Genomic DNA, 15,125 nt, shown 5'->3' on the forward strand with positions numbered 1-15,125 from the left:
ACGTCCTGACACTTAAATCTATACTCGATGTTAACAAATTTCTCTTCTTCAAAAACGCTTTCCTTGCCATTGCCCGTCTACATTTTGTATCTTCTCTACTTCGACCATAATCAGTTATTTTGCTCCCCAAATAGAAAAACTCCTTTACTACTTTAAGTCTCTCATTTCCTAACCTAATTCCCTCAGCATCACCAGACTTAATTCGACTACATTCCCTTATCCTCGTTTTGCTTTTGTTGATGTTCATCTTATATCCTCGTTTTAAGACACTGTCCATTCCGTTCAACTGCTCTTCCAAGTCCTTTGCTGTCTCTGACAGAATTACAATGTCATCGGTGAAACTCATGTATTACAGTACAGTACATAGAGTAACTGAAAATCAATGTCCACTTGATAAACAATGGTTGGTCACTAATATGAGGAATAAAATTCTTTGCAGTTTTCCATAATTCTATTGAAATCTGGAATAAGTTTTATCACCAATCTTAGGCCCAATTCCACATTAAGACCATTTTGCTTTAAGGTTTTAATATTGCAAAGAACAGAAAAGGTGTGCTTGCATAAATAAGTGGTAGAGAAATGCATCAAATGTAGCAATGCCTTTTTAGACAACTATTCATACTCACAGCACACACAGAGCTGGAAGTTATGAAGTTCATTTTCTTTGAAAACGTTCTTCATTAAAGGGGAAAAACTTGACTAACACCACTGTTGAGGCTGGAGATGTGTGGGTGACGTCATACTTAAATCCCACTTGAGTTAAATTGACAAAGAAAATGGACCTGATAAAGCTTATTATTGTATCTAGCTTCAGCAGCATCAGGGGTTAAAAACTGTTAAGTGGTGAAAAAAAATTGGAGGCGAAGAGCAGTTAAACTGTAGTAGCAAAGACATGCAATGAGTACTTACTTTTATACTACTTCTGTGATGCAAAGGTAGATGAGGATCTCGGCTGCTGTTGACGGTTCAGGGTTCTTCACACTGACTGACTGCAACTGAGAGTGCATCTGTCTTACATCCCCTGATGACTCGATCGAGTAACCAGATATAGTGTTCCAGCATTCCTATTAATTCCCACCAATTTTCAGATGGGGAAGGGGGTGACTGCTGTGTTCCTATTGTTCCTGAGGAAAGTGGTGGGGAGAAAAAAAAAACGTTTCAAGTGCCCTCAGCAGCAGTTTTGTGAACTAGTGCAGTTGATGCCCAGACACCAAGGTGAATACCTCTGGTTCATTCTGTCTAAGATAGTGGGTAGTGGAACAAGACAAAGTTGTCTTCTGGACTGTGAGCCAGCCCTATGTGTAGGCCTCACTCCTGACCTATACCTGTGGGAATGCACGAGGCCGCTGGTGCCCACACAACAGGCACATAGGCCTACGTGTACAATGGTGGCTAATAAACCACACTTCATTCCATTTCTTGGTGCTTACAGCTATTATGTCATGGGAAGAGGGGCAGACGTGACCTCTCCCTTAAACTAATTAAATGACGAATATACATCAATAATTCATCAATTTAATTAATTAGCCAATTTTGATTTCCAAAGTGTGCTTAAATAGATGAGGGGGTGGGGTTGGGTATTTCCCAGAGGGGTGGGGGAGGGGGACGGGGAGGTGGGGGAGGGGCATTGGAGTGAGGGGTTTCTCAAAAGGATGGGATTATCTCCAGGGGTTCATAAATCAATTAATCCCCAGAGAATTATAAATCAATCAAGTTTTCCAATGAATGTATGCAACCTGCACAAACCAGATGTGCTAGAACCACCATTACCCTCACCCTACTACTATAATTGTGTGTGTGTGTGGGGGGGGGGGGGGGGGTGTTACCTATTTGAAATGGCACTTGAGTTGTCTTGGAATTGTTCAGCACATGTATCATCTGAGCCGGGGGGGGACTGAACCAATAATTAATTTTTTCCAGTTGTCAAGTACAACCACTACCCATACTAACTCACAGGAACTATTTACTTCAATTTTACTCCAAGGTAAACTAATTCTGGCTGCAATAAACACTCCACTACCAACTGCATTTAATCTCTCCTTTTTGGACACATTTTGGTCCTTTTTAAAAGTTTCAGCTGAACTCATTTCTGGAATTAGACAGGTTTCCGCAGATATAACGATTTGAGATTCAGTGCTTTCTGTGAACACTTGGATTTCCGGTCCTTTTACAACACAGCTACGACAGTTTACAATCACAATATTGATTGTTCGTATGTATACCCTCTTACTATGTTTGTCTAACACCCTTTGAAACTGAAGCCGTTTCTACACTTTCCTGAGACACTCTGAACTAAAACTCCACCCACTCCCTTCCACAAAGGACCTGCCACATTTGTAGCCACTTCCTGCATGTAGTGGGCTCCTGAATCAATTAGTGGATCTCAGAAACCCACCACCCTATGGCACAAGTCGAGGAATCTGCAACCTACACAATCACAGAACCACCTGAGTCTGATTCACACTTTCCACTTATCTCTGTACTAAAGAACCACAGTCGGTTCTGTTGATGATGCCAGATGGTGAGCTCCACCTTCATCTTCCAAGCATGACTAGCTGTCCTTATTTTTTCAACTAGTCATACAAAATCAGAGAGAATCTCTTCCGATCCGAAGCAACAGACATTGCTAGTACCAACATGAGTCACCATCTGCAGTCTGCTGCACCCTGTAGTCTTCACAGAATCCAGAAGCACCAGTTCCCCTTCTGAAATAACTCTTGACATGCACATAGAGTGCACATTGGATTCCTTCCCCTTCAATGCAGCCATATTCCTAATGGACCCCACTACATGCCTGATGTTGGAGCTTCCAACTACCAGTAATCCCACCCTCAGTAAATGCCCTGACCTTGCAAGCCAACAGGATTCCTCTTGAACATGGTGAGCACCTTCACCTGGCTCAGGGACTTCCTCAGCCACAGACAGCACCTGACACCTTTCATCAGACAAACGGGGAAGCCCTTCGATTAGCCCCTCTGAAAGTCTTTTGCTGCCAACCACACCTAGGAATGACCTCCCACTCAACCACGGGTGAGGGCAACCTCAGTGCAGGCAGTACCTGGTTGGCCACAGTAGTGGACTGATTGGGGGACAAGCGGATTGTGCTGGACATCCCTCAGATCGTCCCGTCTGGCTCCCCACAGTGATTCCCACTGGCAGCAGCCCCAAGCCGCCTAATTGAAGCCAAAAGTGCCTGGAGCTGTGAGCACAGGGTGACCAACTCAACTTGCATCTGAACACACAGCAATCACAGTTCCTATCCATACTAAAAATGACCGGATAAACACACAGACACACATGAAGTATAGGAGTTGAACACTAACAAAACATAAAGTAAGTTGCTTTTTATGAGAAGCTGTGTCAACTCATCTTGCTGAAGAAATGTAAGCAGAAGGCACCAGAGGAGGAAATGAATAAGCTTGCATATTTGTTCATAAAGAGACATAATACAATTTAATTTTCAGAGCCTGTGCAAAAATTCGACAATTAATGAGGCTTGTGAAAGACAATGTAGGTCACTGAATGCCAGGATGTATAATATACATGTGGATGTGGACAATTTTATGTTGGACAGACTGTGCATTCTATTGAACAGTGTCACGTAGAACATGAGAGATGTTTTCACCTATGGTATCCTGACAAATCAGTGGTAGCAGAACATGCTCTAGAAAATGGACACCGTATTGTATTCACCAAGACACCTATTGCTACACAGACTAATAGTTTCTGGAACAGTGTAGTAAAAGAAGCAATTGAGATAACATTTCTGACAACATCATCAATAAAGATGGCGGCTTGCAGCTCAGCACAGCTTGGAACCTGGTCATCGGCAGGTTGAAGTGGGCGCTGCAAGTGCACAATGAAAACATTACCACATATGGTGCTGGAGTGAGCACAAATGATGTCATTGAAGACAGTGCAGCTGTATAAGGATGGCAGCAGCAATCATTCAACAGTCACCACTTGACAACAGCCAAGGTACACTCAGCCAAAAGCCAATGGATTTTCAACCACTTGATGCAGCTGGAAGCTCGAGAAAATTTTATCAGTTGTAAGTGTACTTCACAAAAATAGCACGGTGTGGCTACTTGTATGTGTTAATGTATAACTTGACTCACTTTAGATCCTCAGTGCCCCCTTTCACGATTACATTTACAGATCATTATTATGAACTATGTAAAAACTGCATGGGTTACTTGTGGTAGTATGAATGGAAGATTGTTGCTGTGAGAAACTAAAACTGGCCATCTTTTTAACTAATTTGTGACTCTGTCAGCCAATAAACAAATGTTCAAACTAAATACTGTCTTTGAAGTTACCACACAATAAGCACATAAGATACACACCTAAATTCACTGATACACGTTTAATTTCTCTTCTGTTATTGCTCACAATGTACAGAAAAGTTTGAATCAACCGTATTTCAATTTAAGAGTGTGTGTGCAGTACCAGTCTCACCACCACATGGTTTCTCTCTTGATGACCTGATGAGATAAAAAGATTCTGCCTACATAAAAAGTCATTCTTGTTCATTCTCTGCTGTGTTATAATGACTATCTCTTGGAAAAACCAACTTATGCATTGCAGCAATTTGTGATTTTGTTTTTTTTTTTCTGAAAATTTTTGTTGTATGTTATTAGTAATTGCTACATTGTGGACCTATTCATTGCTTTTCCTTTCTGTCTCATTTACGATAACTTCAGATATCATCTTATTGCAATTGCATTAATCTACTGCAACTTGATGTTGACACTATTGTGAGTAATTTTAACTTTTTTGCCCTTTAAAAACCAACTTTGATAATTTCAAGTGATCTTCACTCAGAAAATCAAAACCTCTAGACGTTGCAATGAAATCAGACAATAAAAGCCATCATACAAAACTTATTGTTATACTACATATTAAAAAATTATTTTGCTCCCATAAAAAATGGACTGTAGGGAGTTTGAATTGTTTACATCAGCATCATCATCCAATATTGAAATTAACTGTATAATACTAATCAGATGCTACACCCACTTCTCTAACAGAAGGTCTCAGAAAAAAAATCTTGGCTTGATCTGATGGTTGCTAATCATAAACAATCACTCAAAAATACAGTACAAATATGACTTACTACTTACACACTGATTGGTACATAAACTTGAGACTTATTTTGTATCAAGATTTGGTTGTTGAATATTGTTGCTGGACTGAACCCGCCATCTGCAGCATCACAGAGATGTATAGAGCAATAAGGACTGAAGATGCTCGGTAAAAGAGATAAAGGATATGAACCGAGAATGGACAGGAAAATTAATAGTCTAGAAAGAAAAACCTGTCATGCTTGGAAGAAATACATGGGTTTATATAAAATAGAATGAATGAATGGCAGGAAGGAAGGGAAGGAGAAAGATACAGGTTTGAAATCCAGTTGATAAGGGCTTTAAAGACTGAGCATAAGCTCACATGGGAGCCATCCTTACACTTACTTGAAAGTATTTATGTTAAGCACAGAGTACCTAAATCTGGATTGTTTGAAGGGGATTTGAACTATGCTCCTACGATATGTGAGTCTAATTCTTTGATGACTGGGTCACTTCACTCACCATGAATGACTATTAAAAAAACACAAAGAGTACAGTGTATGTACATAAACTTGGGATGGGAAACTATGCAGCTAGGTAAGATGGAGCCTGGGCCATGGGGAAGATGATGATGGGCAGGTGCTCAGGTGAAATCAGGGACTTAAGAGGAGAAAAACAAGTGATGCACACAATTGAAATTTGTTGTAAAATGGAATTGAATTTCACCATCTACTCTTCAAATAATAAGTTCTATTAATTTTAAAAAAATAGCTTTAAGAACTAACTGAAAGCATTCCTACTCAGGAGTCCTCCTTTCTGACTACTGGAATTTTGAACAGATAACAAGTTTACATGTACAGAACATTTAAGTAAACAGCTGGCAAAGAGCAATATAAGGGAGGGGTAATTCCACACCAAATGATACAGAAATTTTAGGAACTGACAACCATCATGATGCAAATTCTTGACATTTCGGGTAGTGGAAGTTTACCTAGATATATTCACATTCCCAAAACGTAAATGTTGTATGTCAGTTACTTTTTCACATATGACAAAACAGAAGTTGTATAGATTCAGGATTCAGGCTTTCATAGACGAGCTCCTTTATAATTCAAAAATGCAATAGTTCCTACAGTTTTTCAAGTGGAAGCTCGAATTTTTTTAGTTAAAGAGGAAGGTTTATATTTTTATAGTCATGCTTTTTGTAGTGAATATCCATCATCTACATCTCAGAAAAAATTGTAAATAACTTATTTTAAACAAAATCCATGCATGGACATTATAATTTTTTAAGGTATTGCCCCCTCATAGACACCTTTGAAAAATTTACAATATTGTTATAAATATTCCATTACATCACACAAAAAGAATCAGTTTGTAGAAATAATGGGAAGTGTGAAAAACAACATTATTGTAAAAGAAATATTGAAGTTGCTAATTCATGACTACCATGTCACCACTAAATTGCTGAAGTTGGCTACACTGGATTTCCCTAGAAAAAATCATATCTGAGAACACTGTTTTATTGCCACTACACATATATTGCATCATCCAGTTCCTTTATTTTGAGTCCTGTGTTCATTGAGCATGCAGTTCTGAGCTCCTGTACTGAGTTGTACCCAGAGTCAATTATTGGTTAAAAATTGAATTGTTGCAGTTTTTAACCATTCATTCCAAAACAAAAGTAAGTCCCCTAATGTTACAATGATAATGTGAAAACTTATGTATGAAACAATGGGATAGAATGATTTTTCATTATTTAATTACTTTTTAGGTTACACCAATCATCTTTTGAATTATTTACGACAAATATTGCTTTTATGACTGCAGCAGCATGGAAAGTACAAGTAGGCCGTGTTTTCTTGGACACTATCTTCAGCATATGTGTTATAATGCCCTGACTTGTGTGAATGAACTGACCAGCAAAGAACAATAACTTTTATTATGGTGAAGCAACAGTCATTCATACTGTGATACCTGCGCTGATTCTCTCTACATAAGGAAATTTGCTGTGATCCCTTCAAGTGCCATAAATGATCTGTTTCATTTGGATTGCGTGAAATTAGTTTAGAAAAGGCACAGACCTTCAAAATGAGAGGCTTTAGCGTGATTCCTGGAGAGAAAATGTGCCCAACCTGCATCAGACTTATTAATGAAAAGAAGCAAGTGTTGACTCATCACCAGACTACATAAATGACAGTAATGTGAAGGTGCAGACTCCTGAAAAATCTGTGCTCAATACTAGCTCAACTAGCTTAGGAGTATCTCCTGCAAAGCTGCATTCAGTTGCTTGGCTTAGTCATTATGCAGCAGCCAACCAAAAATTGGAATCAGCAGTTGGGGCTCTGAAAACTATAATTTCACATAAATATCAAGTTGAGCTGGCTGCTGATGCAAGCATGACCCCTGACAGTGATTTAACAGAACTGGAAGAAAAGGCAAAACATAATGATGAACTCATGTACAAAATCAAACAGAAAATTGAATATGCAAATAATCGTGAAAAAATTCAGTTACTTACTCTTGTGCCACCAACTTGGTCTCAACAGAAAGTCAGTTCAAAATTTCAGGTTTCTGAACATTTGGTATGACAAGCAAGAGCTCTTTTAATGGAGAAGGGTGTTCAAATCATTTATGTATCAGAATTCTGACACACTAGTTAAGAAAATTGAGCAACTTACTCCACACTCTTTAATTTCTCAATCAAAATCTGATTATCTGAAAACGAAGCAGGAAACACTTGATGAAGGATCAGTGTTAATTTTAATGGATTTCAGTGAAAATCTCAATTTTTGTTGTTCAAGACAAACTATAGGGGAACCATGGCAAATCTCCCTGTGACGGTATTGGTGGCACTGTTAAAAGACTTGTCACAAAAACAAGTTTGCAAAGAGTTTGTTCTTGTTGTCGTTGTTGTTGTTGTTGTTGTTGTTGTTGTCTTCAGTCATGAGAGTGGTTTGATGCAGCTCTCCATGCTACTCTATCCTGTGCAAGCTGCTTCATCTCCCAGTACGTACTGCAGCCTACATCCTTCTGAATCTGCTTAGTGTATTCATCTCTTATAAAGATCAAATACTTACAGCTTTACAGGTATTTGAATTCTGTCGCGAGAACCTGCAAGGCATTTCAGTTCTCTTTGTTTCAAAAGATGAAATGGTACAAGTCAGACATTATCTTTCTCGTGCTTCACAAGTGCAAAAACAATTCCTGGAACACGATCTACGCATCACATTATAGCAGAATCCCAACCAAGACTGGGGAGAAAGGCTGAACTGTGATACAGATTTTGGTATTGTGCATGATTTCTCAGATGCACTTCCACCACTAATGCCAGAATGCACTGTGCAGCCCAACTGCTATGTTGCTTGTGCCTATGACTCTTCTCGGTATTTGGGAATTGTTGAGAAGGTGAATTGTGAAGAAGGAGATCGTTACAGTAAGGTTCATGCATCCTCGTGGACCATCTTTGTCCTCCTATTGGCCTGATAATGAAGTTTTGATGTTTCTTTCTCTCGTATTCTGTGTGAAGTTGATATCACCACAGTAACAAGCCATACATATTCTCTGAGCAAAGAGTCCTCAAAGTTGGTGGAGTCTCTGGGGTAGTAATTGTATTTCTCTCCAGAGTGAGTGAATGTGTGTGTGTGTGTGTGTGTGTGTGTCTATATATAATTTTTTTCATTTCTCAAACCTGATTTTTTGTGTGATGAAACTTTATTATTTGTAGATCACTTTATAATTTTTTCAGTGTTTTCCAGAGGGGGGCAATTCTTACAAAAATTTAATTGGACAATTCTAATATGTTCTCAGAAACTACATGACCCAAGGATATTCAGGGAAAAAACTGTCAGCTTACCATTTTTTGTTTAAAAACTGCAGCATGTTTTCAAATTTTTACAGTTTGCTTCGAAGTAATGCACTGCACCCAATTTTAAGTAGTTGCTACCAACAGAATTTATATAAAGCAATAAAAATTGGCAAAATTTCATGATATTGGATACAAGAGCAGTACACAAAATCTCATTTCACAACTAGATAATGGGCGTCATGGTCTGGATGACTTGATATGAAATGACCCACAGAGGAAAATTTATCATAATTAAATGAAAGATAAATTCACCTGTAAAGAATAGCCTTACAGTTAACCACTGAAACATCCAAACTAATGGCTACAAACTACTTTAGACAACAAATAATAAAATGCACTTAAAGAACTGCAGGAACAGGAAAATAAGTTATATGAGGTGTGTTCAGAAAGTACATTTACTAGATTTTTATATTTAAAAAAAAGTGTATTTGAATGAAAACTTTGGAATATTGTTGATACACTTGCAGGCTAGTTTACCACACCATCACCATCTTGTTCAGTGCATGTGTGAGCTGTGGCACAAGCTTCTTTATGCGCTCCTCATAGAACTCTCCTTCCTCCACTTCAGAACCTATTTCTGCATCTGCTCATTTGTTGAAAATTTAATTTTACTCTTGTAAGCCTCCAAGGGGGTGAAAAGATGATAATCTTAAGGCACCAAGCCAGGGGAATACAAGGGAGAGAGAATGGTTTGTAAGATCCCAAACAAATAATAGGTCCAAGAGCAGCTTGGTGGCTGAGGCTGTGTGAGGACAGGCACTCCTCTCGTCAGCATTCTTGTATTTTTGTTCTGAATTCTCCTTTTGTGTTTTTTAGGGTCCCAAAGTATCGTTGCACTTTTTTTTATCTGAAAATGTGGTTTTAAATTTTTTGGCAGATTGGGAATTGGTGTGACACCACTGTGACATTTCATCTCCAGTCACAAAAGAGCTCAGAAAATCCTCATCTTCCAATTCAAGATGTTCAATAAACTCATGGGTGCTACTGACCTAATTTTTCTTGTGCTGCTACATCAGCTGTTTTTGGACCCAACTTGCACACAGTTTGCAGTATCCCAGCATTTCTAGGAGTGTTTTGCATAAGAGAGTCGTGGAGAGTTGTGGAAACACTGAAGAAATTTCATCCACAGTCAATCAGCAGTCTTCACAAACATAGTTTGATTTTTTGCACCAACTCATCAGTCAAAATGTAAGGTCTTCGACGAACATTTTTCCTGCATTTACTAAGCTCCTGCACCATTCAAACACACTCATTCTGTTCACAACACATTCACCATAAAATGTTTTAATTCACAAAAGACCTTCGGTAGTTATTCTTTCTGTGAGTAGGAAGCAGTTCACAGCATGTGGCAGCACTTGTCGGGGTTTCTTACTGACATCTTTCACACAACTGGACTCTACAATATGAGTTTACATACTAGGTGTCCTGTGGTGTTTGCACTGGTCAGTGAATCCTCTACCACTGACTGTTGCCAACCCTCAAAAACCAAAAAACTACAGCCTGTTTTGGTCACAGTACACTTACTTTCTGAACATTCCTTGTATTCACGGCAAGTGTCATATAAAACATAGAAAGGGAATCCAAAATATAATGGACAGGCATCTCAAAACAAGTTCGAACTTGCTGTCAACAAATTACTGTGCTTCAAAACCTTTAATTAATATATCCCACCCAGTTGTTCCTTGGTAAATTGCATTTTTCATTTAACTAACTTTCACGTTTTTATTTTCACACACTCTTATCACAATGTCAATTTTTGTCTTAATTTAAAACAAGGAGCCTTCTTAAAAATGAGTTCCTTGAAAACACTTTTCTAAAACCCTTGTATGATGTAATTCTTTCTTTACTTTTTTGACAGAACCTCAAACTACAATAATCAGTATGTATCAGTAGACTGATGTAATACACATTAACAATATTTGCTGATGGAAATAACATATTTACAGCAAAAATGACATTATAGTCCCACAGACATTAACTTCACTGTTTCAATTTCCTCATACTATACCGATTTTGGAATTTCATCTAGCTTTTTGCCATGGCTTTCACTTGTCATGTGATTTAACACAACTGTATTTTCACAGAAACAGTTGCACACACTACAAAAGAAACCATAGTTTCTCAAACTAAACTGTGTAGCAGGAACAATGTTCTTTAGGCTGCCTGGTACATCAAACATTAGTATATTGGAGGATTTATTTTTCAAATTCATGTTTCGTAATGTATTTATCCGATCCAGATGACTTACTTTAGAAATGTGCTTCCTCACATCGAGTATGTACCTTCCTGTCTCTTCATAACAAAGGTAACAGATTATTCGCCCCAAATGAAACCTAATGAATTTTTTGTTAAAGTGAAATGGTGGATCAAAATAAGTCCATATATGCTCTAACACAACTGCACGTTTCATTGATGCTACCTTGTCTTTGTCCTCTACAATAGCAACATTATCAGCCAGAGAGCAGAAAACAGGACTCACAGAATCAGATGCTGTACTTTCACTGCTGTTACTTGGACCAATTTCAGCAGGCGAGCAGGAAACAGCAGAACACACAGAATCAGACACTATACTTTCACAGCTATTACTTGCAACAGTATCAGTGAGTGAGCAGGCAACTGTAGAACACATAGAAACAGATGCTGCACTTTCACTGGTGTTATTTGGAACTTCAGCAATTCTGATCCAACAAGCCTTGCCAGCCAGTTTCTTTAGGTGCTTCTTTCCTTGCACATGACTATACAGTGTTTTCATGTCAGAAACTACACACGTGCACAGTGTACACTTAAAACTATTTTTCTTGTGCTTTTTGATACCATATAGTTCATGCCTTACATTACACACTTCCTCCACGCTCTGAACAGGTACATATGTTATAGGATCTTTACTAAGAACAATGTCACTGTCTTCACATTTCTCTTGACTGCTAATCTCACTTTCTACATTTTGTAATGGAACACATGCTTCATTACTTTCTGTATGAATGGTACTGTCAGCAGATTTATCATATGTATTACCCTTCACAAATCTATCTGGCACAGATTCACTTTCTTCATCATCAGCAAAACATACTGTCTTTTCATTTTTTGTAGTGTCACATGATTTCTGAACAGCATGAATCTGACTATTAGTTATAGGCAATTCATGTGTATCTTTGACTTCCTTTGAATCTTGTATCTCCATTTTTGTGTTTTTCTTCCTGTGTATGTCCGACTTCTGATCCTGTGTATTACCTGTTTCTTCACTATCCATTAATACTATATTCTCTGACTGCATATTGATTCCAGTCTCTGGAGTTAATGCAATGGAATGCTTTGTATTGTTGGTAAATTGCACTTTCATTTTTATATTTTTGGTCTCATGTCCACCTAACTCGAGTAGATCATTCATTCTTCTCTTCCTATCTCCTTCACACAGAACAGACTTCCCTTTTTGTTCATATGATGAGTTACCTGCATATTCAACTCTTAGACTCACAAGGTCTTCATTTAACTTGTTTAACAGTATATTAACTTGTACTAATTTGTGACGTGTTTTAGAATTTGTTTCCTTTTTCCCAAGGTATGGCAGTAAGGCTTCATAGTTCCTTATGCAACATTTGAAAGTATCAGTTATCAGAGTGGTTAATTTGCCCACTAATGTTTCTAAATCTTCTGTTGTTTCTCGGTAACTCATTGTGCCAAACCACAGAAGTTAGTGACCCTGAAGACAACAGCGGCAAACCCTGAAACAGTAGAGATTTTTCAGGCATGTTGTTCACTGAGACCTATTTCAATAGTAGTTCACTTGCAAAATTATGATATATTTAATTTTAACAATTATACAGGGATGAAATCAAAAAATTGTGAGTGCAAAAATTAATTTCTCAGATTATGAAACAGGAAGTGCAACGGCTTTGCAAAGTTCAAGACGATATAACTACACCTACAATAACACTCGATAAATAAATGTAGATTCTGTGTTGTGTAAACTGTACTTTGTATAATTCTCTTTAATGTACAATCTCTAAGTGAGCAGAACATACTTAGACTACTCATGAAAAGAATTTTCCAAATTTTGGAAGAAATGTTACAAAAGATGAACATTATCTTTATTGAAGCTTCTGCCAATGACTGTTATTTCATTTACTAAAACATTCTCATTAGATCTCATCAAACAAGTGACCTTAGTCCTATTCTGCACAGATCAGTTTCCCCAATAGTCCAACTCTGATAGACAGCCTTTAGTAAGTCGTTATGAGTTTGTAGAAGATTTTCAGAAAACTGTCATCCACACAATCCAGAAGACAGCAAGGCCACATAAGTGTGAGTACTATTGCACAATAAGTCTAATGGCTCACACACTTAAGTTGCTACCAAGAATAATATACAGAAGAAAGGAAAAGAAAGCTGAGGATCTATTAGATGATGATCAGTTAGCCTTTGGAAACGTAAAGACAGCAGAGAGCAGTTCTGATGTTGCAATTCATAATGGAAGCAAGACTTACAAAAAATCAAGATACCTTGGCAGTGTTTGTACACCTAGAAAAAGCATTTGACAATGTAAAATGGTACAATATGTTCAAAATTCTGAGAAAAATACGATTAAGCTGTAGGGAAAGACAGGCAACATACAATATTTGCAATAAGAATGCTTGGATTAAAAGAGTATATGACGAGGATGTAATCTTTCATCTCTTCTGTTCAACCTATACATTGAAGAAGCAATGACAGAAATAAAAGAATTGTTCAAGAGTGGGACTGAAATTCAGGGTGGAAGGTTATTAATAATAAGATTCACTGATGCCATTGGTCTTTCAGTGAAAGTGAAGAACAATTACACAATTTGTTGAATGGAATGAACAGTCTAATGAGTACAGAATACAGATTGGGGGTAAACCAAAGAAAAATGAAAGTAGTGAAGAATAGCAGAAGAGATTGGCAATAAATTTAATATCAAGACTGGGCACCATGAAGCAGATGAAGCTAATGAATACTGCTACTTTGAACCAAAGTAACATGATGGATAAGGCAAGGAGGACAAAAAAAGCAGGTCAGCATATGCAAAGAGGAAACACCTGGCTAAGAGAAGTCTGCTGACATCAAAAATCAGCATTAATCTAAGGAATAACTTTCTGAGAATGTAAGTTTGGAGCACAGCAATGTACTTAGTGAATCATGGACTGTGAGAAAACTGGAAAAGAAGAGAAATGAAGCCCTTCAGATACAGTGTTGTAAAATGATGCTGAAAACTGGGTGGACTGCTAAGATAAGTAATGAGGATGTTCTTCAGGGAATGGTGAAGAAAGGAACACATGGGAATCACTGAAATGATGCAAGTGGATGACAGAACATGTGTTAAGACATCAGGAAATAACTTCCATGGTACTAGAGGGAGTTGTAGAGGTTATAAACTGTATGGGAAGACAGAAATTGTATTACATGTGTTTAATATTTAAGGACATAGGGTGCAAGGTTGTTGATACAGGGGAGGAAGTCGTGGTGGGCAGTACCATAACAGTCAGAGGACTGATTAAAAAAAAAAAAAAAAAAACATTATGATATATTATAGGACAATTTTTAGATTACCATGTGTATTACCAACAACTTGCAAATTACTATTTGCTGGTAGAAGACAATCTTTAGTTCTGGACTGACATTTGTCAATGCAATTGAGCAGATCAACCAAATTTATTTATGAGATATATAAATGATGTAGTCCATGGTGTGAAATTTATTATCGCCAACTTGCAATTGGTGACTGAAAATTGGCAGCTGGTGACCCAGGCTACATGTATAATTTATGAACACACTAGGACTAGGTTCAGAAAAATACAGACAACATAAACTCATACACAGTGGGTGTGCTACGTACTATACATATGCCATATCAAGTGGTAGCAATGAGAAAGTCCTGATTTGTGAAACAATAGAGCAGTACCACCTGTTAAAAAAGGGAGTAGTGTGTGGTATGGTAGTGCTTTGTTGATAAGTTGGCATCCTCTAGTGTTGAAGTTTTATGGTTGTCTATACTGTGTCGTGACTAATCATGTATTATTTCTAATTTTGTGACGAATTAGTTGTTACCATGGAAAGAAGCAAACAAATATACAGTTGTTTCTAACTGCAATACACCTAATGAAACATATGCAGCTGGTGACAAAAATGTGAAGGACATTGTGAATGTTCCCGAATCACAGGAAAAACAAACTGTG

The 15,125-nt window shown here is 37.7% G+C and overlaps 1 protein-coding gene across 2 annotated transcripts in view; it reads right to left on the bottom strand.

Moving 5' to 3' along the window:
• Positions 1-9,102: 9,102 nt before the first annotated feature.
• Positions 9,103-15,125, bottom strand: part of LOC126198090 (uncharacterized) — a 121,938-nt gene continuing 115,915 nt past the window's right edge. For both annotated transcript variants that reach the window (XM_049934692.1, XM_049934693.1), the window contains exon 2: positions 9,103-12,656. In XM_049934692.1, the coding sequence (XP_049790649.1) occupies positions 10,937-12,607 (1,671 nt within the window). In that variant the 5' untranslated portion in view covers positions 12,608-12,656 and the 3' untranslated portion in view covers positions 9,103-10,936. The remainder of the gene's footprint in view (positions 12,657-15,125) is intronic.

The sequence above is a fragment of the Schistocerca nitens genome, chromosome 1, assembly GCF_023898315.1.
Source record: "Schistocerca nitens isolate TAMUIC-IGC-003100 chromosome 1, iqSchNite1.1, whole genome shotgun sequence".
NCBI lineage: Eukaryota > Metazoa > Arthropoda > Insecta > Orthoptera > Acrididae > Schistocerca > Schistocerca nitens.